This window comes from Cyanistes caeruleus, chromosome 1 (genome assembly GCF_971803275.1).
Source record: "Cyanistes caeruleus chromosome 1, bCyaCae1.hap1.1, whole genome shotgun sequence".
Taxonomy (NCBI): domain Eukaryota; kingdom Metazoa; phylum Chordata; class Aves; order Passeriformes; family Paridae; genus Cyanistes; species Cyanistes caeruleus.
The window spans coordinates 49,168,738-49,196,494 of record NC_141701.1 but is presented as its reverse complement, the minus strand read 5'-3'; the positions used below and the strand labels follow the sequence as shown (position 1 = coordinate 49,196,494).

General features: G+C 38.8%; 1 protein-coding gene across 8 annotated transcripts in view; it reads left to right on the top strand.

Moving 5' to 3' along the window:
* MYOM1 (myomesin 1) overlaps window positions 1–27,757 on the top strand; it is a 79,771-nt gene that overhangs the window by 49,479 nt on the left and 2,535 nt on the right. For 6 of the 8 annotated variants that reach the window (XM_023919928.2, XM_023919927.2, XM_023919923.2 and 3 more), the window contains 17 exons: window positions 672–778; window positions 902–946; window positions 4,506–4,642; window positions 5,488–5,632; window positions 6,249–6,308; window positions 6,560–6,627; window positions 7,182–7,295; window positions 7,863–7,950; window positions 8,652–8,690; window positions 8,784–8,889; window positions 10,705–10,868; window positions 12,410–12,446; window positions 12,762–12,784; window positions 14,321–14,376; window positions 19,055–19,270; window positions 22,139–22,262; window positions 23,448–24,073. In XM_023919928.2, coding sequence (XP_023775696.2) covers window positions 672–778; window positions 902–946; window positions 4,506–4,642; window positions 5,488–5,632; window positions 6,249–6,308; window positions 6,560–6,627; window positions 7,182–7,295; window positions 7,863–7,950; window positions 8,652–8,690; window positions 8,784–8,889; window positions 10,705–10,868; window positions 12,410–12,446; window positions 12,762–12,784; window positions 14,321–14,376; window positions 19,055–19,270; window positions 22,139–22,262; window positions 23,448–23,674 — 1,756 coding nt within the window. In that variant the 3' untranslated portion in view covers window positions 23,675–24,073. Of the gene's footprint in view, window positions 1–671; window positions 779–901; window positions 947–4,505; window positions 4,643–5,487; window positions 5,633–6,248; window positions 6,309–6,559; window positions 6,628–7,181; window positions 7,296–7,862; window positions 7,951–8,651; window positions 8,691–8,783; window positions 8,890–10,704; window positions 10,869–12,409; window positions 12,447–12,761; window positions 12,785–14,320; window positions 14,377–19,054; window positions 19,271–22,138; window positions 22,263–23,447; window positions 24,074–27,757 lie in introns of those variants that run through there. The other 2 variants (XM_086891302.1, XM_023919922.2) reach the window with 1 other exon arrangement.

Below are 27,757 nucleotides of genomic sequence, written 5' to 3'. Positions count from 1 at the left end.
CCTGTCACCTTATAACCTGTCAGCCAAGCCGTAGTAGTAGCAGTAGTAGCAGTATTCCTATCCCTATTCCTATTCCTATTCCTATTCCTATTCCTATTCCTATTCTTTTAAATCTCCAAATAATAAAATTATCTTTCTCCTTGCAAAATACATTTGCCCTGTAATGCAGCTGTAGTCTTTGGAACTGCTGCAGTAAGCAAGGCCTGCTTGTGATGGCATCACCATGGCCTGATTTAGTAACTTATATAACCTCTCCAAGCCTACTCTGTTTCTCCAGGCTTTTCCCAGGGGAAGACAAAGTGAATGCACAGGTTCAGCCCATGAGGGGCCTATGTGCTCTCCTAGTGACAGAAACCATACTGAAAGAAACAGTGGCCCACCACAGTCATGGTGCTGCCATATGGAAACTGAGGCGGCCTTTACCTACAGTATCCTTCCAGGGTCGTCAAAGACTTGACAAAACACCTTTTTTCTTTTGGTGTCATCACCATTTCTACCACACATGGTAGGACTTACTCTGATTTATCGTTGCCAGAGCTGAACATTTGTCTGTTCAGTCAGAGAAAAAGCTAACAAAAAGCTATTTATATCTGGTATTATAGACAGAAAGGAGGGGTTTGTTTCAGGTGGATTTCACCTTTTCATCACAACACTTTTTTTCCCCTTTATAGGTCAAAACTTTCCTTTAAGGATCTTGGAGAAGATGATTTGGGAATTTACTCCTGTATTGTTACAGACACTGATGGAGTTTCATCAAGCTACACAATTAATGAGGAAGGTAGACGCAATGCCTACTAAGCTTTCCCAGTTTGCTTTCACATCTGTTTTTCCCTGCTGCTGTGTCTCTCAGATCCAAAAGGCACACACACACCTCAGATTACTTCTTTTATGTCTTTTGCAGAAATGAAACGCCTGCTTGCTCTGAGCCACGAACGCCAATTCCCAAGTAAGTGAATCAATCCTGTCTACAGGGGAGAGCTTTGCATGCAGTGGGCTATCACAAGCCTGATTTAGTTGAAGATGTCCCTGCTCCTAGCAGGGGGCTTGGGACTAGATGACTTTGAAGGTCCCTTCCAACCCAAACCATTCTATAAATCTATGGTCACAAAGCTCCTGCTTTGTGGAGGTAAGGAGGTCACTATAGTAATTTCAAGTGAAAGTGGGTTTGGATTGATAAAAATTAAGATTCTTTTTTTACCTTCCCTCTTTCAGTGCATTTGTATATTACTGATGTTCTTCCCAAACTATTGCAGGCTACTGGTTTATATATAGACCAGTATGTCTGTATAACAGCTGGAAAATAAATAACATATTGGCTTTTCTTATTCTGCAGAAGAGGTTTCAATACTTACTCAGCATGCTTGACCTGATTTGAAAACCAGAATTTGAAAGATTCTCCAATTTTACTCCAACAGAAGTTAACATAAGTTAAATTTAAGGTTAACAAATTTAGCAAGTGTAGTAAATTCAGCTGTAATGATCCATATGTACAGAATTTTCCTGCTGAAATTCATTCTCTCCTTCTTTCCTGGAACATTTGACAAAATTTGAACATGCTTTCTACTCTTGGGATGGTATTTTTGTTAACTCCACAGACATTTATGATACCCTGGTAGAAGCACAATTTGGTTATTTTTATTGGAATATTACTTGAATAAATAGGGGGGAAATAATATTGGAATACATAATGAATGTTAATGCACACAACAAGATGAGACCTAAACCTGGTCTCATCTTCTCCTACTATATTCTCTTCTTTTTCATTCCAAGCACTGAAAATTTTGCCTGCCTTTTAAAATCTTCAGCTTAGTGCATGCACTGGTGGTACCTCTTCCAAGTCAGCCCACATCACACTTCTCAACCCAGCCAGCCCTTGGCTACAGATATTGCCTGTCCTTTTGCCTACATCATCTCTCTCATTTCCTTCTTTGTCTTTTTCTCATCAGCTCTACTCTTCTCAACATACTGTATCAGCTTTTGAAAGTTTAATGACAGCCCAAACAAACCCTTGTTTACTCCTGCTCCTCCCAATTATCTTCTCCTAATTATATTTTCACACTAAGAGTCGGTCATCAAAAAACCTTGCTGCTGTCGCATGACCTAACTTGCCCTGACCCTTTCCTCCTGAGGACTCTTCCATGCTATTTGTTCACTACCAACATCACAAAATAAGCTCCTCAGGACACAGATCATAGCATCTTTTTTCCACTGTATTAGGTAACAGCAATTACGTAGTTGTACATGAGCTTCCAGGAGGCACAGGCAGAAAAGGGAGATCACTGCAGAAAGTATCCTTAAGGAGGAAACTGTCTTATATGCTTTGGCCACTCTGGGCCCTTGTTTACACTTCAAGAAAAATATATATTATAACTAGGGGCTGAGATTCAGCTGTCTGTACTTCTGAGCAGCAATTAATGGAACTTCTGCTTAGAAACACATGCAGCCAGTAACTCCACTGGGAAATGGATTGCTTGGATAACAACCTTGCAGAGCACAGCTATGTATGGGGACGACAGTGTGTCGGTATGAGGTAAAAAGAAACTCTTCCAATTCCTCAATTTAGCAACTGCCCAAGGACTGCCTGTCAAGTGCTGCCAGTAATTTGTGATGCTATACGAATAGGATGTAAAACCACTGGAAAGTGCCTAAAATAGCTATCAATGCTTATGGAAATATTTTAAATAGGACATTTGCTCATGGCAGACTGTAAGGCAAATTCGTTCAGTTCCTTTAGGCTGAGAAGTGATCAGACTTTTCTCCAAAAAAGAATCCTTTTGCATCCTTACAGCCATTTATTTAACAGCTGCTGAGATACTTTTCTCCCTTCCATGTTAGACTAAGATATTCTTAGTTAATAACAGGCAAGCCAAGTGGGGGTTTAAAATTGCTGTAGTGATGACAGTGAGACAAAAGCAGTGCAGCCTGATGTCTATTCACACTCCCACTTGCTTCCTGTAGCATTTCAGTTGCTTTGTTTTAAGAAATTATGCAAGCCCTGAGATTCCTTCAGTTTCTTACACACGAAGTGATGTGCTGGGTGAGGAAGGCTCACACAGACCATTCGCACAGCAGGGACACACTTCCATGGGGCTGTCCTTGCCCCACTCCATGGCAATGCTGCTCTTCCAGGCTCCAGGCTTTTCCCGCTCTGGTTAAGCATGTGCTTTTTCCATAACTCTCTTTGTCCCTGTGACTGTTGCCTCACCTCCAAGGAGCTTTGTTTTCATCAGAGGCAGACGCTGTGCCATTCGGGCACTAAAAGCACAGATGTGGGTGTGGGGTGTGGGAGGGAGAAGGAGTGACTATGGCAAAGGAAGAGCTGAGGGGACCTCATTCCCTAAATCTGTTTGGCAGTGGTGTGGGATGGCAGCTGTGCTCCAGAAGGCACCCCTGTCATTTAGAACAGTGCAAACAGCAGGATGAAAGAAATCAGACACTGCTTTGGTCTCCTGGTGCAGCTGAGCCTGCCTACACCTAGCTAAAGAAACCATCCTGCCCTGGGAGGTGTGTCTTTACACTTCCACCAGCCTATATCATCATCTGTTTTGCAACGTGTTTGTGCACTATCCTCAGCTGTTCCACCCTAGCAATGCAGACTTTACACTGCTGAGAAAGTAGAGCCTGAGGGAGAGCTCACACACCGCAGCACACGTAATCCTGAGAGTATGATTTTTACTGCACATCCGCTAAGACAGATAACATGACAAAGTCAATGAGATGAGCAATCTGCCCCAATATCAGAGTCTAGCTACTCATGATTAGTGTTACTGACTATGGTGTCTTAAAGTGAAAGCAAGCTGAATGCTGTTACATCAGGAACTAACTAGCTAAAAAAGAGTTACCTATGGTATAGTGCACAATTTTTGCTTTTTTTTTTTCCCCGTTGAAACACTGAATTGGTTTCTATGTTGGAGTTTAGGTTATTTATAGGAAAACAAAATGTACTGGGGAGACTGAGGATGTGTTTGGATATTTGGTGAATTCTGGAGATGGAGGTTCCACTCAGCAGAGGATCAGAGTGTTTCCAAAAATCTCCCAACCTACAACTCAGCAGCTGACTTTCTGATCTGTCTTTGTGCTTGGAGTTTTTTTGTGTTTTGTTTTGTCTTTTTCCCCTCTGAGTCAGTTCACTGTCATACAGTAATATTATCAGACAACTCATTAAACATGGGTCTGCACCCTACAGACTCATGTAATGCTGCACAGATACTTGCAGTTTGCATTTGAAATAGCCTTGTTTTAGAATGGAGCATAGCTCAAATCTTGAACACTTTTAGTTGTGACAGGCCTTGTGATTGAAGGATCAAAAGACTAAATCTCATCTGTCACTCTATGTATATGTGGGTGGAGAAGCATTCTGTCTATATGAAGAGCTGATATGAACTAGTTACCTTGCATATTGTATTTGAGTATGGAAGGATTAAGTGGCTTTCTGGTTGTAGCAGACAATAGTTGTTTGGGCACAGGCAAAATATTTGCATTACTCCTTTCTTTCTTCTTTGTAGCTGTCCCACTTATCTCTGAGCTGGCAGTGGAAATCTTGGAAAAAGGAGAAGTGAGATTCTGGCTGCAAGCTGAAAAACTGTCTGGCAATGCAAAGGCCAACTTTGTATTTAATGATAAGGAGATTTTCAATGGAGAGGTAAGGCTTTTACTGCTTACATGTGTTTGCATTTTCATGAGTATCAATGAGGATTAGTGTCTCTATCTTCAGTATACTTCCAAGTAGTGTTCCACTCTGATGCATTTTCATGAGGAATAGCATATGTCATGGAAAGCATGATTAGAAAGATTTTATCCATTGTTCTGAGCTCCAGATGAATTCTAGATGCATTTCATAAAGTGAAGTTATATGCCTTCCTGCCACTTTTGTGAATACCATGTGTTCTACTAACTGTGGTCTTCAAGGAATCACTGCAATTTCCCAGACTCCTCCTACCTCCTTCACCTATAGCCCTAGAATACCCTTGTTCTCACCTCTCTTTGTGGTTTGAAGGAATTTCTTAAATCACAGAAAAATTCCCAAATGGTTGTTTCCAGCTGCAGAATTTCTTACCCCCAATGACATGAGGGTAAGACATGGTATGACTTTGTTGGAACACTGATAGCAGATAGAAGGCAGAGGTGAGAACTCTAGACACAACTTTGTAAAATATAATCACCCTCAAAGAAAGCATTATTCTGAAGAGATGCAAATCTAAACCTTTCTAATGAAAAGGAACATAGTACTCACTGTGCAACAGGCATGTCACGTGCTTGTACAGCATCAGTAAATAAACAGATTGATCTATTTGTTTCTACATTTGGAGCTGGAGCTAGGGCTAGTGAATCTAGAATAGGATAGGGATATGAACAAAGGGGAACCAGAGTAAGTGGGAATCCTAATAAAGAAAACATAATTTCTCTTAAAGTGAAGATTAAAACACTTCACAAATATTTTCTGTCTCTGACATGTATTAATTGTTGCTTTACTTTCCACTCCTGAAGAAATACAAAATGAAGGTGGACCGGAATACAGGCCTTGTTGAAATGATTATGGATAAACTTGAGGAAAAGGATGAAGGAACTTACACGTTCCAGCTGCAGGATGGAAAAGCAACCAATCAATCTAGTCTTGTCCTCATTGGTGATGGTAGGCTAATCTGTTTTATGCAGTGGGCTGGAAAAATTATATCAAGGCTATGTCAGTTGTCATCTTCGCTTTTCACTGGTGTTTTTGACACCAATAGAAGTTCCAGGGTTTTTATGTCAGAGTTTTGCCTGTCTCCTACAGGACAGGGCATATGTGTGAACTGAAACTCTTAAAGTGATGGGAGGAAGGGGAATTGTTACAGAAATGTAAAATACTGCAGCATGTCATGGTTTGCTTTCCTGTGGGTGGAATGAAAATTTCCCATATAAAAAGTCCATTCAGCTGGGAACAAGTAGCTGCACCTGTTAGAGCTCAAGCAGCTGCTGACTCTGCTGCCTCTCATTTGCCTTCCAGCCAGGAGCTGTATGGCTGGGGACTGCACATCATCAGACAGGACACATTAAATTCCTGATGACTGCAAGCAGCCAGGAAAGTTGAGTTAGCCATAATGAGTTTCTGACACTCTGCAATGTTAAGTGAAAACCTGATCCAATGGCCAGATTCTCACTGACATCCAAGGGACAGAGTTAGACCAAACTCTTGCAGTGACATTTAGCATCGTACAAATGGTACATGAAGTTTTGACCTTGTATTTCTTACTGGTTTTCATTGCTAGTATTCAAGAAGCTACGGGATGAAGCAGATTTCCAGAAAAAAGAGTGGCACAGGAAACAAGGTGATAATATGAATTCTTATAAGAATCACATATGTGTTAGTCTGTTAAGAGCTTTTTTATATTTATCTATATTAATTTGAAGTGCATGGGGCTTATTGTGTTATGTGGTTACTTCTGAAGCAGAAATAGGAAAAATAAAGCCACATTAAAATATAACAGTATTCTTGTCAAGTAAAACACATCTGACTTTCATTTTGCATCATGAATACCATTGACTTGACTTTTAAAAATATACCTGTAATTTCAAACAGGTCCTCATTTTGTGGATAAACTGGGATGGGAAGTTACCGATGAGTGTAATGTCATGTTGAAATGTAAGGTAAGGGGCAAGGAAAACCCCGAGTAAAATGTTCAGAGTACATTGGCCTACCACTACCTAGATGGTGAGGATGGGAAGGGACTGAAGACCTTTGCTTTCATACTCCCAGCTGCATGTTGGATAGTGACAGAGCCTCTGAGGCTTAATCCTGCTGAGGTGACAGCTCACTGCATGTAACAAAGTGTGTTGGAAAACAGCTTGAACTTCTTTCTTCTGGTGTATCAGCCGCCCACTCAGAAAAGCACCTGAAACAGAATGACAAGTCTTTGTAAATCCAGGGGTTTACTCATTTTTGGCCCATTTATGCATGTAGAAATTCTCTGAGCAGGTTCAACTTTCCTCTCTCTCTGCATCCCTGTTGTTTTCCCTCTTGCCTTCCTCCTTTTAAAATGGAGGCCTGCAGTAACTCACTGCAATCAGTTTGTAAAGCTTGCTGTTCTTCTGTGAGAGACCTGAGCACGCTAACCCATGGAACAAGCTAACTCAAATTACAACACTGAGCTCTCCTGCTCAGATGAAGTGAATAATTGCCATGTGGTTTTCATCCATTTTAGGTGGCTAATATTAAGAAGGAAACACACATTGTGTGGTACAAAGATGACAGGGAGATAATGGTAGATGAAGAACATGACTTCAAGGATGGCGTGTGTACTCTGCTTATATCAGAGGTGAGTGACTGTCTTCATTAGCCCTCAGCTGAAACTAGTGCTCAGATAAATTATATGATCTGATCTTGTACTCCAGCAGAACAATTGAAAAAGGAAGTGGGTTTTAAAAATGGAAAAGCTCACAAGGCGTCTGTGTTTTCACTAAAGCAAATGTCTGTCTGTAACTGCTTGTTCAGATTTTCAGGAAATGATGACAGAAGAGATAATATGCTTTTCACTTCCTTTACATGTCAATTTAGCAACAGATTGAGACCACATTTCCATTCTGAATAGCATTTGGAAAGTGCTTGTCACTCAGGCTTTCAGAGTCACCAGAGGGGTCTTGCTCATACCCAGCTTTGCAGCAGATTTGGGGTAGGACATGGTCCTGGCATACCAGGACCTCCCACCAAAGCCCATTCCACCAACCCAGCCAGAACAAGGGCAGCTGGGGGGCACGGGGGCAGCCCCAGCCATTGGGTACCTGCCTGGGGACAGGAACGGGATATCAGCTGGGCTCACAAGTAAAATCTAGATTTTTCTACAATACCTGTTCTGAAAACTGGTTTTATTGTTATAACATTGCAGTTTTCTAAGAAAGATGCTGGCACTTATGAAGTCATACTGAAGGACGACAGAGGAAAGGACTCCAGTGAGCTAAAGCTCAAGGACACAGGTAAGAGTCTGGCTGTGGTCAGCCACACCAGCAAATACCCTGACTGAAGTGGGTTCAGAGTAATACCGGCATCTGCACATGTTGTCTTCCTGTGGCTTTCTTCCTCATGCATACAAAATCATCTGATTAAAAAACCTAAGATTTTTCTGTTCAAATTACATTTAAATACAGCTCATTGCATCTGTATTCTGTATAATTTTGGGAGCATAGAGTGATTAATGCTAAGCATAATGATAACAGATTTCCTGGGGAGACCATCAAAAAGCCTACAAGTATAGAAAAAAATTACAGAACTAGATAATTTTAAAATATTTTTATTATATTTTGCCAATTATTCAGAGGCCTTTTCACATACTGTGATTACTATATTCTTAACATTTCACTCCTATCCATTAGAATGTATATAGATAGGTTAGCATTCCAGCTGAATAGTGTCATTTACAAAAACAAAAATAACATCATCTTGTTCAGCTGCAGCAGCATTCATCAAGACTGCACTTAAATAAAACCTTGAAACTGTAAAATATCAGGCCACATTTCTGAATTACTCAGATTTCTAATATGCTTGAAAAGGTAGATTTTTCAAAGACTGGTTTTTCAGAGTTTCTGGGGAGAATACTTCAGAGACAGTACTTGTCCTACTGTTGACTGTGTTTGAACTGCAGACACAGAGTCTTAGTCTCTGGATTTTATTTCCACAGCTTTTGCAGATCTGATGAATGAAGTATGCAGAAGGATTGGTAAGCACTTAATTCTTTTTTCGAATGAATGACTCATTGTGGCACTCAATGAATGGCTGTATGGCTGCATAAAACCATGTGCTCTTCTTTCAGCTTTATCTGCAACAGACCTGAAAATCCAGAGCACAGCTGAGGGTATCAGACTGTACTCCTATGTTACTTATTATGTGGAAGATTTGAGAGTAGGCTGGGTGCACAAGTAAGTACACAAGACCTTTGCAGTGCAGTTTTGGTTTCATAGATTCAGAAAGAACCTGGATATGAGAGAGAGATGAGGGCCAGGTTTCCTCTCCTCTCTCATGAGTCCTTATTTCATATGAGTTTGTGTCAGTCAATTACACTCATGGGGAATCAGTAAGAGAGACAAGTGGGGTGGTTCCAGGCCCTCCTGTTGCTTCTCTCATGAAAGACAGTCCCATGTCACAGGATGCCAGCAGGATTGTGCTGCTTCAGAGCACTTCCCACCTCCCCAGTGGGAGCTGCATCTTTCCCTGACTCAGTTTTAAGGTATGATGCAAACATAACTGGAGAGACCGTCAGGCTTCAAAAGAGGCCAGCGCCATGGGTTCAGAGATACCTGCCCTGGAGGTCTGCTTGTCTAGAAACCACAATTCACTGGAACTGGAACAAGCAGACATATCCTCTTAATGCATGGCTTCATTTTTAGGAGGCAAATTCCAGCATGTGCCAGGAGCAGTAAAATCCAGACAACAGTTGCTGCAAGTGCTACAAACCTAACCAAGACAGACAGAAGAACTGAGATTTTAAAAAAGAATTTGAATGCCCAGCTCCCCATAAAATTAATGGGAGTTGCACATCCAAATCTATGAGACAGCTTTGAGTTCTCAGCCAGCACTAACAGCTTGCACTGGAAAACCCAGAGAAGTAAACAAGAGAAGTAAACAACTTAGATAATTTCAAAACCATTATTCCTGTTTTTGCTGTTTCACTTCCTGTGGACATGATAGTAGTTAGTCTGTATGAGGGAATCTGAATTACTGATCTCTCAATAAAACTCATGTAAATGAGGCACAGAAGATCCAGGATGTGCTGTACCAGGCTTGCTGTAATTATTGACACTGGTGTTAACCAGCACCTTGCCAGAGAAATGAAAGTGATTTGAGGCCTTCTTGTTTCTTGACACCCATTTTGACCTGGTAGCAACAAAAGTCCTAAGTATTTCAAGTAAGTGCAAGAGAGTATAAAGTATTCAAGGAGGTTTTTTTTCCCTCCCTCTCTCTTTCTCTCTTTTGTCCATTTCATTTTTAGAAACTTGTTTCATCTTGAAGCATGTCAAATTAATCGAGGAAAAAAAATTACTTTTTTCCCTCCAGTGCATTCAAAGTTATCAGTTTAAAGATAACAAGGAAATGAGTAGCTTATTTGACTCATCCAGGGAAATTAGCTGCTTAGCCAGGAAGCTAAGAAATTGATTTTGGGGGATGGGGGAGGGAGGTGTTGAGTTTTTGGGTTTTTTGTTTTGTTTTCTGTTTTTCTAATGGAAGAAGATATGCTTATGTCGAATTGTGTTTAAATTCCAAACACAGCAGAGCGTCACAAATCATTCCAGCTGGGCAAACACCATTTCTGACAAAAGTGGGTTTTTTTATAGGTACAGCCCTGTATACTTTTGGTTTGCCCAAGCAGCAATAAACCTATGCTAAAAAGAGAACAGCAACATTTGTGGATGCCTGGGCTACCCTTTAGAGATATGGCTTTTGGACTTGTACAGCTTTTCTATGGCTCAGGTCATAGACTGAGATGCATAATTTTTCTGCAAGCTCTGAGGATAGCTGGACCTTGAACAGGGAAACCTGTCACACCAATTCTGCCCAGCTGGCTCACAACTCTAGCAAGGATTTGACTTCAGAGGTTTCAGAATATGATGGCATACCATAGCATCTTGGAAATCATTTAGAAGCAGTAACTCCAGATGTGCTCTGTGACTCAACATGAGCAAATCCTCATTATACTGCAGTAAAATGAAAAGGTAATGCTGTTTTGTACTTTTCAGTGACACTCAGATTAAGTTCACAGACCGAATGAGGACTGGTGTCACTGGGGAGCAGATCTGGTTGCAGATAAATGAGCCAACGCCACAGGACAAAGGCAGATACATAATGGAACTCTTTGATGGCAGCACAACGCACAAAAAGACGGTGGATCTTTCTGGACAAGGTAGGCCATTCCTCTGCTAACATCACTGCTATGTGGGCAGTATGCTGTGGTAGCATCTACAGCAGGACCTTGCTACAGACGTGTCACCCTTTGGGGTCTGTGTCTGCCCCCACCAGTCTGGCATTTTTAGTAGGTACTGTGTCAACCAGGCCTGACAGAGTTAAGCATTTTTGGACAACACTCTCAGGCACACAATGTAACTCTTGGGGACGGTGCAGTGCAGGATCAGGAGCTGGACTTGATAATCCTTGTGGGCTCTTTCCAACTCAGCTTACTCTGTGGTTCTGGGATCTGTTGTCCCCAACCCATGCCATTTGTTTTCCCCAACCTGTGCTCTCAAATAATAAAATACAAACCACTTTTTCCTACTCCAAATACCCACTTACAGTCTGCATACTGAGATGCCAGCCCAGTTTCTGAGCTATTTTACAAAACCCCTTGTGTTGCTGACATGATTGGCAGTTTTAAATATGAATTGTAGCACTGAATGCCTTCAGTGTGTCTCTCTTCCAAGGAATATTTGAAGGAGGAAGTGAGGGACGAGTTTGTTCTGATACTTTCCTACCATATTTCTTTGATGGGTGTAATAAAGCTCCTTATCCTTCAGAGATGCCAAGACCTCTCAGCATGGGGAAGGACAGTTAGGGGAACAATTTGGATTGACTGTTGGTTGGAAGCTTTTACTCTGAGAGAACTCTCAGATCCTAGAGAACAGATTAATTCTTTCCAAACTACTCTTTCCATTCCCAGCTGTTCCCATCCCTAAAGCTTCACTTTTTGCTTGCAAGCTCTGTGTAAGGGTGATAACATTTTAATCACCTCCACGCTGCTCCTTCTGTACTCTATCTCCACTTTCTAGGAAAGGACATTTCTTCTTTCCTTTAAAGCAGGAGAGGTTGACCTCCCCCATGATGGCAGCTGAGTCTGAATTTACAAAGGAGCCAACAATTTGTATGGCTATCAGTGTGATGCTTCAAGCAGATGTGAAAAATCCTTGGAAAATCATACCTCTTGTATTTCATAAACCAGTGGTCTCTGAAATGGGTGTGTGCAAGATGACTCAGTGTGCTTCACTGGGATGGCAGGAAGAATATACGAGAACTTCACTTGTGTACATCTACGTAATCTATAAATAAATATACATAAAGGGAGCGCATTCTCAAAATGATATTAGATAGGGATGTATAATATAAAAAGTTTGGAAGGTCACTGTCATAATGTCATAATGTATTGTGCATATCTTCCTCTCTTTTGTGAAATTACTTCAGCCTATCACTTTCTTGCCCTCTGTCTTAAAGCCTGACTTCTAGAAAAAAAAGTGTGTTTATGCATTCATATGTATATATAATAGCTGTCATATACCAGATGGCCTTTATTAGTTGAACCATTCAGCATTTTAGACTTTGTACAGCACACATCCATGCATTTTAAGTTTTACATTTTAAATTGATTAAATCTACATTTTAAATCAATTTATTTATTTGAAATTTAAACTTGTGTGATTATTTATCTCTAAACCTACTTTTTTCCTCTTTACAAAGCGTTTGATGAAGCCTTTGCTGAGTTCCAGAGACTAAAGTAAGTATTATGCCATCTAAATACAGTAATGGCAGCCATAAAATAATAACAGTATTTGTTTGTTTTGTGCTGGAGATAACTTTATCTTATGAAACAAGTCCTAGTCATTCAGAAGCCCGTAGGAGTTTTGCATGTGATTTCTTTGGTGTAACTCTTATATAACAGTCAGGTAGCCAAGAAAAAGCTGTATTGCCAAGCAATGAGAGGGATTTTCCTTAATGGATTAAAGGCAGTTAGAAAGATAATCTATTTTTCAATCACTCTGAGTAAACCTTAACTGAAACTGGACTTTCCCCTTTTTTCTTTCAACTCCAGGCAAGCTGCAATTGCAGAGAAAAGTAAGTAGGCCTTCTTTGACAATGGTTGCAATAAACTGTTTATGAAGCTTTTCTTCCTCTCCAGGAAGGTTGTGTGTTGAGAAAGAGAGGGCATGTGTATATGCACGTGCTCATCCTAAAATAAGTTTGTCCTTACACCAAGGAGAAATAAGTGACACTTTGTTGATTTAACATTGGTGCACTTTGCAACTAATCATACTTATGGGTTAGGTTGATTTTTCTCATCTAAGCTTCTGTTCTCAGTATCAGTTAGCCTTCTCTAAAAGCTAACTTTGTTGCTGGGATCTCTCATGCATGTTCTCTGCACAAAAGTCTCTTTGTTTTCAAAAATGGAGAGAATAATTTGGCTAGTTTTGAGCGCTCCAAAATGTCAAATAGCTCTGTATAACTTACAGAAACTGGTAAGAAAGCAACAATTTCAATTTTCAATTGCTTAGAATCTTCTCACATTTTTGCCTGTATGTCAATTCCAACAGAGCAACTAAAACAGAAGTATGTATTAACTACTTAAGGAGTAAGTTATTAGACTTCAACTTGAATTATTAAACTCATTATCCTCCCTACTTACAGAAGAAGTCATGAAAAAAGGAATTGTTCCACTGCAAATGACTTTCAGACCTGTATAAGAATGAGGGCAGAACTGGCATTTTAAAATTTATTTGAGAAAAATGAGTAGAGAGATAGAGCAGGGCTTGGATCTGAACAGTAACCCCCAAAAGTCCCGACTGAGACAGGGCAAAGGGGTCAGTGATTGTGCTGACCTTTAATTTCTGACCCTGGACTATCCATAAGGCATGTTAACTGTCATAACACAGCTCCTTTCCTGGTCTCCTAAGGCTGTTATCTCTGTGCTCCAGAGCACATCTTTTACAGAACACACTTGAGGGGAACATTCTGTACAGTCATTTCCTTCCCCTGACAGGCTCCACCCAGACATGTAACGAACAAAATCCACATTCCAGAATAAGTGTACTAAAGCCTGCCTGTGATTGGCTTATTTGTATTTGTCTAAGATTTCTATGGGACTCTCGAGTTTAAAACCAGATCAATCAGCTATCAGTCTCACTTAGACACAGACAAGTGGTGGAACTTCACTGTTGCTACTGAGACTGAAGTCTGTCTTTGAATCTAGATTAAAGAACAATTTCCAGCACTTCTCAAGGTGTCATTCATTTCCCTTTGAACACACAACGTTTTTAGTTTACTACAGTAAAAATTTTGAGCACCAGGTCCCAAAAATGTATTTTTCATGCACTCAGAATTAAAACTGAATTAATATCAAAGTCTGCAGGACACTGCATGTGTACTTTAATTCCTCTCTGTAAGTGATTGACACCAAATATTAACACATCTTTTGCTGTGAATTCAACATTTTTGGAAGTCCAAATGGTGTGCTAAAAATGCTGGATAGCTCTCTGCTAGCACAAAGACAAGTTGTACATAAATAAGACAAAAGGAAAGCACTAGAAGAGAAACAGAATCCGGCACATAGTTGATTTTGAGACACTAAAGAAAATTACCCTTCTTTATTTCCAGATCGTGCACGGGTACTTGGAGGTTTGCCCGATGTTGTCACCATCCAGGAGGGCAAGGTATAGTAAATTAACTGAAGTGAATTAATTGAATTAATACAGTGAATTAACTGAATCCCAACAGCCTGAATGCCTTTCAATGATGGGAACACGTTCACCTTTTTTTTTTTTTTTTTTTAAGATGCCATCTTTAAAATCTGCTACATTATTTATTCATCCCCTGCCTTCTGCACATAATTCAATGGACTTGCACAGATGGGTTTATGTATTCAGGGCAGTGTCTTTTCTTAAGAATTAGATAAAAGTGAGATGACAATGTGAGTTGGGACTAAAACTCTTTATATAACCAGCTCTTTAAAAATTGATGCACAGGTTTCACAGTTAGATTTTTTTTTTATTTTTTTTTTATTTTTTTGTAACAGGGCATCAGGAAAGTTTACTCTTTTTTTCACCTGGGAGCCAGTCATTCTATGCCTTCTGCAGTTAACTTCTCTGCAATGTGGCATGGTAATCACACCTGTAGAGGCTGGCTTTTAAATGGTGTAACTCAATAACTCAATTCTCATCCAGCCAATAGGATAAAAAATTCTCTATTTCATCAGGGAAAGGAGAAGAAAGTCAAAATAAGTCACTGGTGCTATACTGGATTATATTAGGAGAGTTTAGCTGAAAGATGATGGTAAGGCACTCGCAGAGGATGCTTGAGCGCAGAACAGGTGACCCAGAAAGTGAGTTCTCAATCTCACAACCTTTTCCCAGCACACTGTTTCTACAACTTGGTTTTTAATAGGACTGAGACATAGTTTAATAGGACTGAGACAAAGAAGTGCCTGCTCTTCACTTCCTGCTGCTCTGCCACAAGCCAGTTCCTCTCCACAGTGTGTGCAAACAGTGAAATAGGGCATGTGAATGTCACTGAAAACCTGTAATGTGACAACTGCAGTAAGGCAGCTTCCTGGTATTTCTGGCTTTATCAGTCAGTAGGTCAGCTGGGTTAAAAGAATTTGATTATAAGCTCAGCAGAAGTGTTAAGAATCTAAAATCTTATTCTGAAACGCTTAACAGCGTGAGATACAGCCAACAAGATAGTAGAGTGCAGAAGTTCTGGGAAAATCAAGTATGTTGACATTACAAAATAAAATTCTTTAACAGATTTAGCAGTTTGAGAAATGCTGTCAAGTAAGAAGCACTCGTGTGAGCATTGTAACTGTAGACAGAAGATACAAAGGAACAGAATGAATTAGCAGATTCAGAAAGCTAATCAGTGCTTGGAGGCGTGATTCTCATAATGCTTTGGCAGGGTGTAAACTTGGGCTGTAAACGATTACCAGTTTTAAGCTTTCAGCCAAAGGACAGTTGATATGAACTTGTGTATGAGTTCACTGAAGCAAAAAAAAGTAGTGTTTATAAAATGAGTTTGTAAAAAATGAGTTGCAAAGTCTTACCCAGACACATGTTGTCCTTGACAGCAAGGACATTAGTAACGTTTGAATACATGGCTGAAATACTCCCAGAACTCGAGACAAATATCCTTGACCTTACATTTCTTGATTCAGTAGAGGACTGTTTTGAGTAGGACAGAGAGTGATCAGGAAAAACAGAGCTGGTCTGGGTGGTGTTGGCTCATCTGTCTGGTGTTTGCATATATGCTGGAGAGAGGAGAATGCAATTCTCTGTTGTGTAATCATGCAAACTGCACAATCACTGAGGATTTTGTAAAACAGCAAATGAGGTAGCAGAGGTCTGGCAAGCTTTGATTGTGAATTCTAGTACCACCATAACCACAGACTAATATGAACTGATTGGTATTCCGAGATTGAACTTAGATATGCATATCTCAAATTTAAACTTCACATTGTGACTGTGATGCTATTTGTTAGCTTTCTACATGTGAGCTGAAGGGTATGGGTGAGAACGAATGAACCAGTGTTTACTGAGTGTTAATCAAATTGCATTCCAGATGGCCTAAGAGGCTTCCACTGATAGACATAAATGCTCCTCAGCAGTGTGGTATAATTGGAAAAGGCTAAGTGTCAGTTCACATTAAGGAGGAATCTGACCTGACAGAGAATGCTAGCATAAGTTTTGTGTCCAGCCAGACAACTTAACCTAAGTGCCTGTTTTAATGAAGGCCTATAAATGGGTGAAGAGGCTTAGAATTCTGTGAGGCACTTTCAGATACAGAAGCAATATGTAACATCCTTCTTCCCACCAACTCACTATTCTACCCTTCTGCCAGGGGTATAGATCCTCACAGATAGGCTGGAAGAACAGAGTAGATTTCCTTGAAGGTTTCAGTCCACTCACCAAACCACCCATGACTGTGACTGTGTGCTAATATAAAAGAAGAATGGCAATTGAAATACAATGACACACTTCTCTCTGCCACATGTACTACCCTACTCATGATAATCTGCAGTAAAAGGCAGAAGAGGTAGCGAGAGGCACAAAGGGTCTGGACTTGCACCTGCTGGTTGCTTCAAGTGGACATGACTCAATGCCCTGGGCTCAGGAGTATAGGGCACACTTCTTTTGCCATAATGATATCAGGTTGAACACAGTATTATAATCAAGGGTTTCAATGAGTAATAAATTTATACATGAGCAAAGACAATCTCTTACCCAAAGAACAGAAATCCAAGACATATAAGTGCAGTCACAGTGAACAATAATTTCTGCTTGGCTATGGAATTACCTTCCAGAAAACTGAAGATCTCTCCATCTACAGTGAGTGAATTATAAGACACATCTCTACACATTAGTAGATGGAAAATAAATAAAAAGAGCTGGGAACATCAAGAGAATCACTCATACCAAACAGGAGCTAGTGATGCAAGGTTAAGGAAAATGTAGCTATTTTAAGGAATGATTTAGAAGAAGAAAAGAATCATCACTGCTGCTTGAATCTCTTTGAATTAAGGAGTATGACACCACTTCAAACACCCCAGCTTTGAATGATGCCACTAATGGAGCTGTGTGGACATGGGCATCAGCTTATTAGCGCTGTGCTGGAGTCACAGCGGGAGCTACTTGGTGCTGAGCTCTTGCTTGCTTGAGAATCAGAAGACAATAATGAAATACTGAGCACCTGAAGGGGTCCATATGCATTGCCCAGCTAAGGCTGAGGGCATGTTGGTATTCAGAGTAACAAGGAAGAGGGGGAAACATAAAACCTCTCGTTTTCCACTTGTTTTTCAAAAAGACAGATTCATATGTCTATCAAAACCACATTCACACCTGCAGGCTGTGAGAGAAGGGACTCAAGAGCTCCACATGGTCACCAGCTGTAGGTGCTGCAGGAAATCAGATAGAGGCCACTTCCACTATGCCATAACCACCTCTCACTTGGAATCTGCCCTCCTTCAGTGCCAAGAATTACATATTGCTGATAGAGGAAAGACTTTCCCTTCCCTTTTGCTCTCATTTTGGTCCTTAGTTTGGGCACTTGGGGATTTTTATTTTGTTCTCAGAGATAGCAACACCTTTCACTTTTATAGAGGCATCAGTTTTTCTGTCCACTCATTTCAACAGCCTTTCAGATATCTCTGTTCTGTCCCATCTTCTACTATCACATTACTGGATAAGAAGCAGTGAGTTGGAGGGAAGGCTGGAAGAGATACTTGATTCCAGTCAAGTGAAATCTTGTCTACTTTTTATTTATCACTTAATCCATTCCTAATGAAGCACTGAAGATCATTTTCTTTGCAGTAAAAGTCCTTCAATTTCCAGTCCAGTTAGACTCTTATTTAAATGGCATTTTAAATTAAGACCAGTGTACTATCTAATACTTCACATAAATAAATCCCTTCCTAAATAAAGTTCCAGAGAAAGGACTATGTACCACTGAATTGTCATGTGAACTTTTTTCACATTTCACTCTCTGTGTGATACTTATTTTTGCAAATATCTCTTTTTGAGAAGACTGCCATAGCACTGTGACAGGCAATCATTTGCATGTGTCAATATCTCCCAAAAATTAATTTCTTAGCTGACAAGAAAAAAAAGAAGGCCTGTGCAAAGTGTGCCCAAGAGACTCACCAGCCTGCTGAAGGTAGAAGAAACTGCCAATGACCTAACAATATGATTCTCTAACAGTGAAGATACTTCCTACAGGCTGATGGGACTGTATTCAGTCCTTTGGAACAGTACTAACATCAAAGGGAAATACTTACATGAACACCAAAGAACGAGTTAAGCCTGTATTGATTTCAGTTAAAAATAGTTTTACAGAAGTGCATAAAACACTTCAAGTGTTAGAAGAGCTGTCAGGGCATAGTTTAAAAGGATCCCAAATTAAACAAAATATTCTAGGGCCACTTTGCTCTTAGTTATTTGAAAAAGCAGGCACATTTTCTTTATATATATAGTGAGCTTAATGTGAACAAAACCATCTGACAGTTCATTAAAATCTCATTTCAGGTCTAACACACAAATGCAGATAAAATCTAATTTTGTATTAAAAAATATGCATGGAGAAACCTCTACCAAGGATTATGAGAGTAGAGAAGAAGGTCTATAAAATATTGAAAGGTTTTAATGGCATTTTTGAATTAACTGAGTTCCATCTTTTCCTTTATGATAGAGAAGAGTGAAATAAATTATTGATTACTGATGATGGTATGCATCCCTTTACTAAAAGCAGGAAGCTAAATGGGAAGTCAGAATATTTGGAGAGTCAGGCATCAAAAAACACAACAAATATTTACTGACTCATAATTCCTTTGTACTTTTTCTATAGGCACTTAATCTTTCTTGCACTGTCTGGGGGGATCCCACCCCCGAGGTCTCATGGCTGAAGAATGAAAAGTCATTTGTATCAGATGCCAATTGCATCCTGAAGTTTGAATCTGGAAAAAATGTCAGCTTTTCCATTTCTACTGTGTCGACACAAGACTCTGGGAAATACAGCATTGTGGTGAAGAACAAGTACGGTACAGAGACCAGCGATGTCACTGTAAGTGTGTACATACCTGAGGAAGAGAGAGAGTCTGAGCAAGAGAAAAAGCAGTAGGATAAAATGAAAGTGTGAATTTAAGTCTAGAAGACAGAAGTACAGGAGAGATTTTGGACGTTAGGCTGATATAATCTATGTGTGTAAATGGCTTTCTGCTTTAGCAGGCAGCCTTGGATTTTTCCATTCACTTCACATTTGCTTCTAATACACTTATTTATGCCAGGGAAAACCGTGCCTTTCCTAAATGTTTTCTTACTGCTAACTTCACAGAAACTAATTGTAGCATTTTAAGCAAGGCCAAATGCATGCTGTCTGTAAACACATGCGTACCATTTGACCCTCTTCCTGGAGCATCTTGAAGGTCAAGAATTGTTTTAGTGGAAGCAACTAATGAGGTAGATGGAAAGATCAAAAATGATCAGGGCGTATTTGAGCAGTAGTTAGGATTTGTTCTAGCTTTGGTATAGCAGCATAAATTGAATGTGCTAGATCATGGATAAATGATTGCTGGTTTTGTCTGTGTTAAGGCCCTGTTGTATTGCTGTGTTAATTTAGTGAGGCCTTAATATGAGTGTCATTTACAGCCCTAAATATTGTTTAATCTTCCCAAACAGGGTAACAGTACTGTAACATAAATGAAAATAAGGCTTAGGAGGCCAGGATAATAATATGTTTGTGTGTGTGTCTGTAAAAGTGTATGAACTCTGCTCTGTGTTCACAAATAAACTGAATTCACTTCTTTCCTTCCATCACAAGCTTGTTTCACTGCGTCTTGTTTTATTAGTCACAGCTCGTGTAGTTGTGCACAGTATCTTAGTGTCTTAATGCTTTCATCACTGTAATTACCTCCAGCTTCCCTTTAGATCCCTGGTAATCTTCACTTTGCTGTTTGCAACAAAACCACAATGGCATCTCTTCACACCTCTCTGTCCAGACCTGCATGCTTCACATCTTAAGTCAACAAGGTATTTTCTGCAATTTCTGTCACAGGAGTGGTCCTATGCTTTTCAATGCACCTGGGCATGAATTGTGATTTAAGGGCGATACCTAAGTATTTTGTTAGATAGAAAAGTCAGTTAATTTCATTGAAGTTTAACACTGGAGATTCAGAAATAATATATTTTATAAAGATCTTTTAAAGCTACAAAAAAAAATCTTCACTGCAAAAAAAAAAAAAAAAAGCTGGGGTTTTTTTGGTGGTGGTTTTTTTTCTGTTTTTTTTTTTTTTATTTTTTTTTCTGTTACACAAAAATGAGAAAAAAACATTTGTCCAGACCTTTGAATGCACTTAACATAGATTAAAAACTCCATGTCTGCTATTTTCCAATGCCACTGATTATATCAGCTGAGGAAAAGCAACAGAACCTGCTGGACATATATATGATATATACATGTGATACTATATGTATAGGATAGGAGTAGAAGCAGTAGTCAGCCCAATTGCTATTTAGGAGAGCAATGTCCCATGCCAATAAATGTTTTCATTACTAGTCAAACAAAAGCACAATTGTTCACATCAAAATCTGAAGAACTAAGAAATATATTTTCAGTCTAAGCATGATCTCTGTGCACCTTTCATGTACTCTCTCTTGTCTTTTCTAGCTACTGTGACTGCAGAAATAGTGCTGCAGTCCCAAGCACTCACTTTGGTGCAGTACTGGCATTTCTGTGAGGATGCCACTACTGAATATTGTACAGTTCACACTCACTTAAACCCTTGCCATGTGAGTTTTATGTCAGCTAATGTTAAAGGAGAAGTGGAAGCTCAAAGGAATTCTTAATGGTTCAAGTAAAAATAGATTCAACACAGTTACCAATGATGAAAATGCCAATTTTAGCAATTTATTTTTTTAAAAATCAATTTCTATAAAGAGACAATGATTATTATCGTAATCTTGTAAAAATAATCCATATTTAGATCAGTTTTATGAACTACTGAAACGTTAGCATGTGCCTGACTTTAGTGCATGTGCTTGCATTAATAGTATCACTAGTTTCAAGGAACACGTCAAGTTTATCTGGTATAAGTTTCTTTTTCTTCCAGAACAGATTTCACATCACAGGGATTTTTAACATGAAATTATGCAAAAACAATGTGGTTTTGGTGTTTCACATAAACAGTGTATGTGTTCACATAGCCTTATCTCCTAAAATTAACACTCAAGCATCAAAATTGGTAACATTATTACATTTTTAAGGTGTGTGTAACTATATCCTTTAATGAATCAATATCTGTTACCAAAAAAATGGTAATTTTCAGATTATCTAGTCACAGCAGCTGAGTAAAACAGAAAAAGTAATAAGGCTTAATTTCAAAAAGTAATAAGGCTTAAATTTCAAAATATAATCATGAGAAGATCTGTAATTTGAGACAGAGCAAACTTCCCAATTTAAAAGAACTAATGCAAAATTATTTTATAACATGAAGCCAATCCGAGAATGATATGCAGGTCGCTCCATCTTTGTCCCATGACATACAACATACAAATAACAGAGCCACTGCTCTTCCATCCTCCAGAGTGCAAACAAGAATATGACCAGCTCTTTGCAATAACGGATGCTTATTACTCAGTATTATTTTTAACCATGTTTTAAGTTTTTTTTCTACCACTTTATTTTCAAAAATCTGTCCTCCTGCCTCCCTCATTTTGGCAGAACAGCCAGGGAATACAAGTGGGTCACCTCCCAGGTAACAGGCTGGATTCTACTTTGCTTTGATTTGGCAGATGTGTGAGTCCCTGAAAGGTAGAGTATTAAGTTGCTTCAAAAGGTGTTACTTCCAGGGATGCAGTTATAGTGATATCAGGCTGAATTTGTGATGCATCCACATGTCTTGCTTGTGCATGTTTTGTTCTTGCTTTGCTTCAGGTGATTGTGATGCCTGTGTCAGGGCAGACTGACACAGCCCAAGGACACAGTCAAAATAATAAAACTGTATCTAAAAAGAAAAAAGCAACGACAGCAAACAAACAGAAGGAAGTGGGAAAGAAAGGTAAGAGTGCTTTCACTGTTGGAGTCTTCCAATGAAAAATTTGTTAAATTATTATGGAGTTGTCCGTGCCAATCAATATTTCATAGCTCCCAATCAATCATACGCTCTTAATCAACAACAGATGCAGAGTATGAATTACCAGGTTAGATCTAAGTGAAAGAGACTTAAATATTTTTAAACCACCTTTTCTTCTTCCACTGGAAGTTGTCACCTTGCCTAAACTGGCTGACAGAAGTTTTTTAAGTCATAATAAATACTTCTAAATTTCTGAGTGCAGAGGAAAGCCTTTCTAAGCATGTATACACACACAGATGGGTGTTATTTTCCAAACTGAGGCTTATTTCAGCAGCTAGATGTTTGATATTTCACAAAAAATAAGGCCTTGCTCAGGGGCCCTAAATGCCTAAGTCTTTTAGAAAACCTTGACTGTTTAGCCACTAATTGAGATTAATCAATTATTCTCTCCTAGTTTTATGTCCATATTGAATGGTAAAGTTGGAGTTATAAGTGACCATTTTTTGTCTCATTTAGAGGAAGGGTAGAAAATTAAAAGCTCTCTGGTGATTCAGCATTCTCATATATCACTTGTATATTGTTTCACTGTTTTTTTTAGACTCTTACTATAGAATTGCTATTAGGACAATGATTTATTCTTCACAATTACATCTCTCATACAGAGCATTTTAGTTATAAATCAGTCTTAAATTCTGACAATATCAGAACACCTGTTTTACATATTTTTGCCCAAGTATTTTTTCTTTGTATACAGGGTGTATACATGTTACATAATTTCTGACAGAACATTTTATACTTCTATTCCTTTTTGTTCCTAAGGCAAGAACAAATATTTTACAGCATTTCCTTCCTCTCTTGCCTTACTGGTATGGTAGACTTTTCTGAGCAATCCTGTAAATTAGGTGACTTAAGTGGGAAAAAATTATTTCTGTAAATGTTTTCCAGTACCTACCTCTTAATCATTTTAATTAGCGACCATAAATACTTGGCCTTGGTTTTGGTTCCATAAGAAGTAGTAATGTTATGTGTGATACTGCATGTCTTTATATGGGTAGGGAAAGAGGAAAAGAACATGATAAGGTCATAACCAATGTGAAAGAAATGTTGCTGAGCACAGTAAATATTGTTACTTAGGATTACTCAGAAATTTTATTACTTCTCCTAAATCAGATTTTATTAAGCCACACATAGAAGAAATTACTGCTACAGAAGAGATACCTGATCCAAATGAAATGCCCCCTGTGGAAACAGAAAAGGATACAAAAAGCAACCAGCGAGCAGCAAAGAAGACTGCTGGAAAGGCAGGAGTAGCAGAAAAGGTTCCTCAACCCACAGAAAGCTTGGATAGGCAGGGAAAGAAACCACCAGAAAAAGCAGCCTTGGGTAAAACCCACTGAACTTCAATGAAGAATGTGATCCTGTCATGAACAGGATAATAAGTTCAGCCTGAGATTTCATGAGTGGTATCTTAACCACAATATTTTAATACAGTTTATTAATAGAGTTTTTTTTGTAGTTTGTAGTATTTCCTAACTTTAAATTTAAATGCATAGTAGATGGGCATTTACGTCTTAGTACCAGATGACTGCACTGCAAGAATTTCTAAGTATCTGAATAATCATAAATGTACTGTCAATGTGATTTTAATTACTAAAAAATGTCCATTAGAGGTACAGTTTATTGAAGCAAATACTGTCCAGAACTGACATACTTACTATGGTGTAAAAGAATGTTGGCTGTGTTAATCAATATTTATATCTTGATTATTAAATAATCAATATTTATAAGCCACCACAGCTTGAGGCAGATGCTGCTTACTTTTTCAAGGAAATGATATATACAGTCCTCTTCATGCCATGTGGGCTCTACTTTTCCCATGACCAGTTTGGCCACAGTAGAAGATCTCCAGAAACAGAACCATCTCCTGTGGGTGCGGGGGGGGCATAAGTAGTAGTTTTCTTTTGATCCAAGTTTCTTTCATGCAAACCTGTTTCATCAGGTGGATCAGGACCACATCTGGCCATTTCTTATCACCAAAGCTCACATGACTACTTTCCCGTCCTCTCCACTTCATTAATTCCCTTAAATCCTTCATGAGTTACTGTGGATAATAGCATTAACCCATGAAGTATCAGCTGCCCCACATGCTCATTTTCCTCCACAATTTTTGCCACAGCACTCAGCTTTCTGATAAACTCCCTGCTCTTCTTCCTCAGTGGTTCAGCCCAAGACTATCCCTTCTTCCACTCACTGTCATCATATCCACTGGTTTCTTATAAGAGAGTGTAGCTTCCTGGTCATGTAAGTAAGGAATACATTCAAGGCAAGAATCTCTGCATTAAATCATTGCTGTGCTCATTCACATTCACTACTGTGTTCATTCGCATGTTTATGTACTGAGGATATAGGAAAATATGACTCATTTGCAAATGCTTAGATACCATGGAAGAAGCAGAGTTCATGCTGAAAAACAAACCAATAAAAATAAAGGTCATAATTTATTTTGTTGCTATGCAAGCTTAAAGTGACCAGGTAGGAAATGAAAATACTTTTATTACTAGGAAAATATTTATATTGTTTTCAACTCTAAGAAGGCTCAACCATATTGTATTGTCTTTTTCCAGATGGGTTATTGATGAAAGGTCACTGAATTCCACTGGTATTTCTAGGTGCTAGAGCTATGACTAGTGTAGAAATACTGAAAACACAAGAAAGTTTCTAATCCATCCTTATAGAACTTTTAGCAAAAAACCCCAAAGAGTCTCAATGGCATATACATGCATATAAGTCAAGATGCTGATATCCCGGATGAGAAGAAATTAATTTCCTTCTAGTAGAATTCCAATAGGATTCTATTCAACTCTTTTTAAAACCAACAGAAATTTTGTGGCTGGATGAAATACTGGATAGAACACTTATATGTAGGCAGGTAGAGTAATAATGTTTCTGTAAACAACGTAAAGGGTTTAAATAACTTGGATGGTCCATAGCGAGTGACAGAGGGATGTAGGATGCAACAGAGAAAAAATTGTAGAAATCAAAATACTGACTTCTACACAAAATGGTGTTGGGAGAAACTTAAATGCAGACTGAACTACAACTAAAATCATGCAGCTACACTTAGGTACTGTTCGACATCGAGATTGGCTCAGTTCTTCACATTTTTCTCTAAATCTATGTATTACAGCCCAGCAGTGAAGGACATAAGCATAGGTCCACCAGAGAAACACAGTAAGGAGCATTTCCATGGCAGGACACACAAATACAAGTCATTTCTCATGCAATTATTACAGAAAATGATAAATATCTAGAGATGTGCAATTCTATCACTCTGTCAGAGTTACAGAGAGTGGCCCTTCAAAAGCAGTACAAAGCTGCAGGTTGTTTCACACAACTCTCCCTTGCTGTGGCAATTATTTCAAGCTGCCTTACATCTGTAAAGATCCATCACCTCTCACAGCTCCTTCGGCTTGGGAGCCTGTCTGCCACAAACACCAACGGCAGTGAGTAAGTTATATATAGAACAGACTGTACCACTGAGAGCCTGATCCAATTCCTGCAAAATGCCGCAGGGGTCTTTTCATTAGCTTTAATAGAAATCAAGCTGGATCTCGGAAGAATGTTCTAAAAATGTCCCAAATCTCAGATTACGAAGCCCATTTTTCTCACCGTGAAGCCAATAGCAGATCTCTCTTTTGTGTCATTGTAGCAGAATCAGGTCTCAGCTTTTTGCTGCAAGAAAAATCACTGTTTTTCTGATATTTCAATTAAAACCTACTGGAAATAGCTTTAAAATTTTAAACTAAAATGCACTAGAGTTTGGGGATTTTATTTTTTTAAATTTGGATGGTTTCTCATAAAGCTGGAAATGGAGTCAAATCAGTATTGCTCCACAGGAATACATCTGCTATCCAGAAGAACAGTGTAGTTATGCACAGTAATGAGGTAAACATATGAAAGATTACCCTCTTTTTTTTATTTTAATTATTTAAGCTGTAGTGGTTCACAAATATATAACAAAATGTTCAAAATCAATATTAACAAAATTGTTGAGTATACTAAAGCTCATTATGTTAGTGTGGTTGAATAATTTCTTCCTTGCATTTTAAATGTATTATTTATACTCTATTCTCCATTATAAGTATGAAAAATTGTTTCAGTCTCTGTGCATTACATAATGATAGAATGCAAATTATTTCTGTAGCAACACAATCTCCTATCAAACATACAGAATCATTTGACTACATTTAAACTCAGTCACTGGATGCAATATTTATCTGAAGTGCACTTCTCTTTACTTTCTTATTTCTCACCTACATGTTCCCTTTCAGCACATATTACTCTTTAAATTTATAACTCTTACAGAAATTCATGTTCTCGTGTTATAAGAACTGTATTTAACGACAAGGAAAAGTGTTGCAATAAACTATATTATCCAGTCACCTTCTAAAACCACAAAGGATGATTTTTGAAGATGAGAAAGGATGAGAAAAATAGGCTTTGACTTCCACTGCAGTAGACACACCGTGATTCCAGCTGTCCTTGAATTCTTCTGGATTTGTTAGCCAGTTATTGAGGAAGATCTGTCTGTGCTCGGAGACTGACAGACATAATTTGGTAATACATTAAGCCGTAATCTTTGAAGCAGCTAGTTGCAAACTGAAATCATCCTTAAACTAGCATAGAATGTACTTCTGCTCTTTGCCCTTGAACAACAACTATAAGGCAAATACATAAATGACATCCCATTTAATCTGCACTTCTACGGGACAGATACCTGCAACACAGTTCCCCACAGTTTTTTGTTTGTTTGTTTGTGTGTTTTTGTCTTTGCTAAAAGGACGTTAAATTTTAAGAATTGAAGCAAAATGCTGTCCAGGGCAAAGAGCCACAAAAGCTGTAAAGAGAAAAATGTTAGAAAAAACTCCGTTTCACAAGGGCTTCTAGAAATAAAGGTACTGTGAGAGAGACAATAAGGGGCTGATGGAGAGGAAGGAAGGCCCCAGATTTGGGTGCAATCTTCTCCTGACTTTTGCCCTTGTCTCACTTTCCATTTCATTATGTGAGAGCTCTTTCCTGTAATTTTCTTCTGCAAACTTCCAAATGAAACACCTTTTCTTCCTTCTTTCCCAATCTTGCATCTTCTACCATCCAATTTGAAACAGTTATTTCCATTTACCATTTCATCACTTGCCCTACCAGAACCAGAATAAAACCTCCTGCTTAATTAGGCTGTGCTTTAGGCAAGGATAAGGAGCTTCTTAACAGAGGCCTGAAATCCTATCATATCTACTATCAGAAAATCGTTTGTGAAACACCTGCTAATGGTTGACAAGGAATGAAGAAATATTACTCATAAGAGACTTGATCTGAGTGTGCTGGCTTAGCAAAATATATTAAGTTTATACACAAGTCCATCAATTTTTGGGACTATTGGTATGCTTAAAAATTTTGGTGGATCAAGGTATAGTTCCTTACAG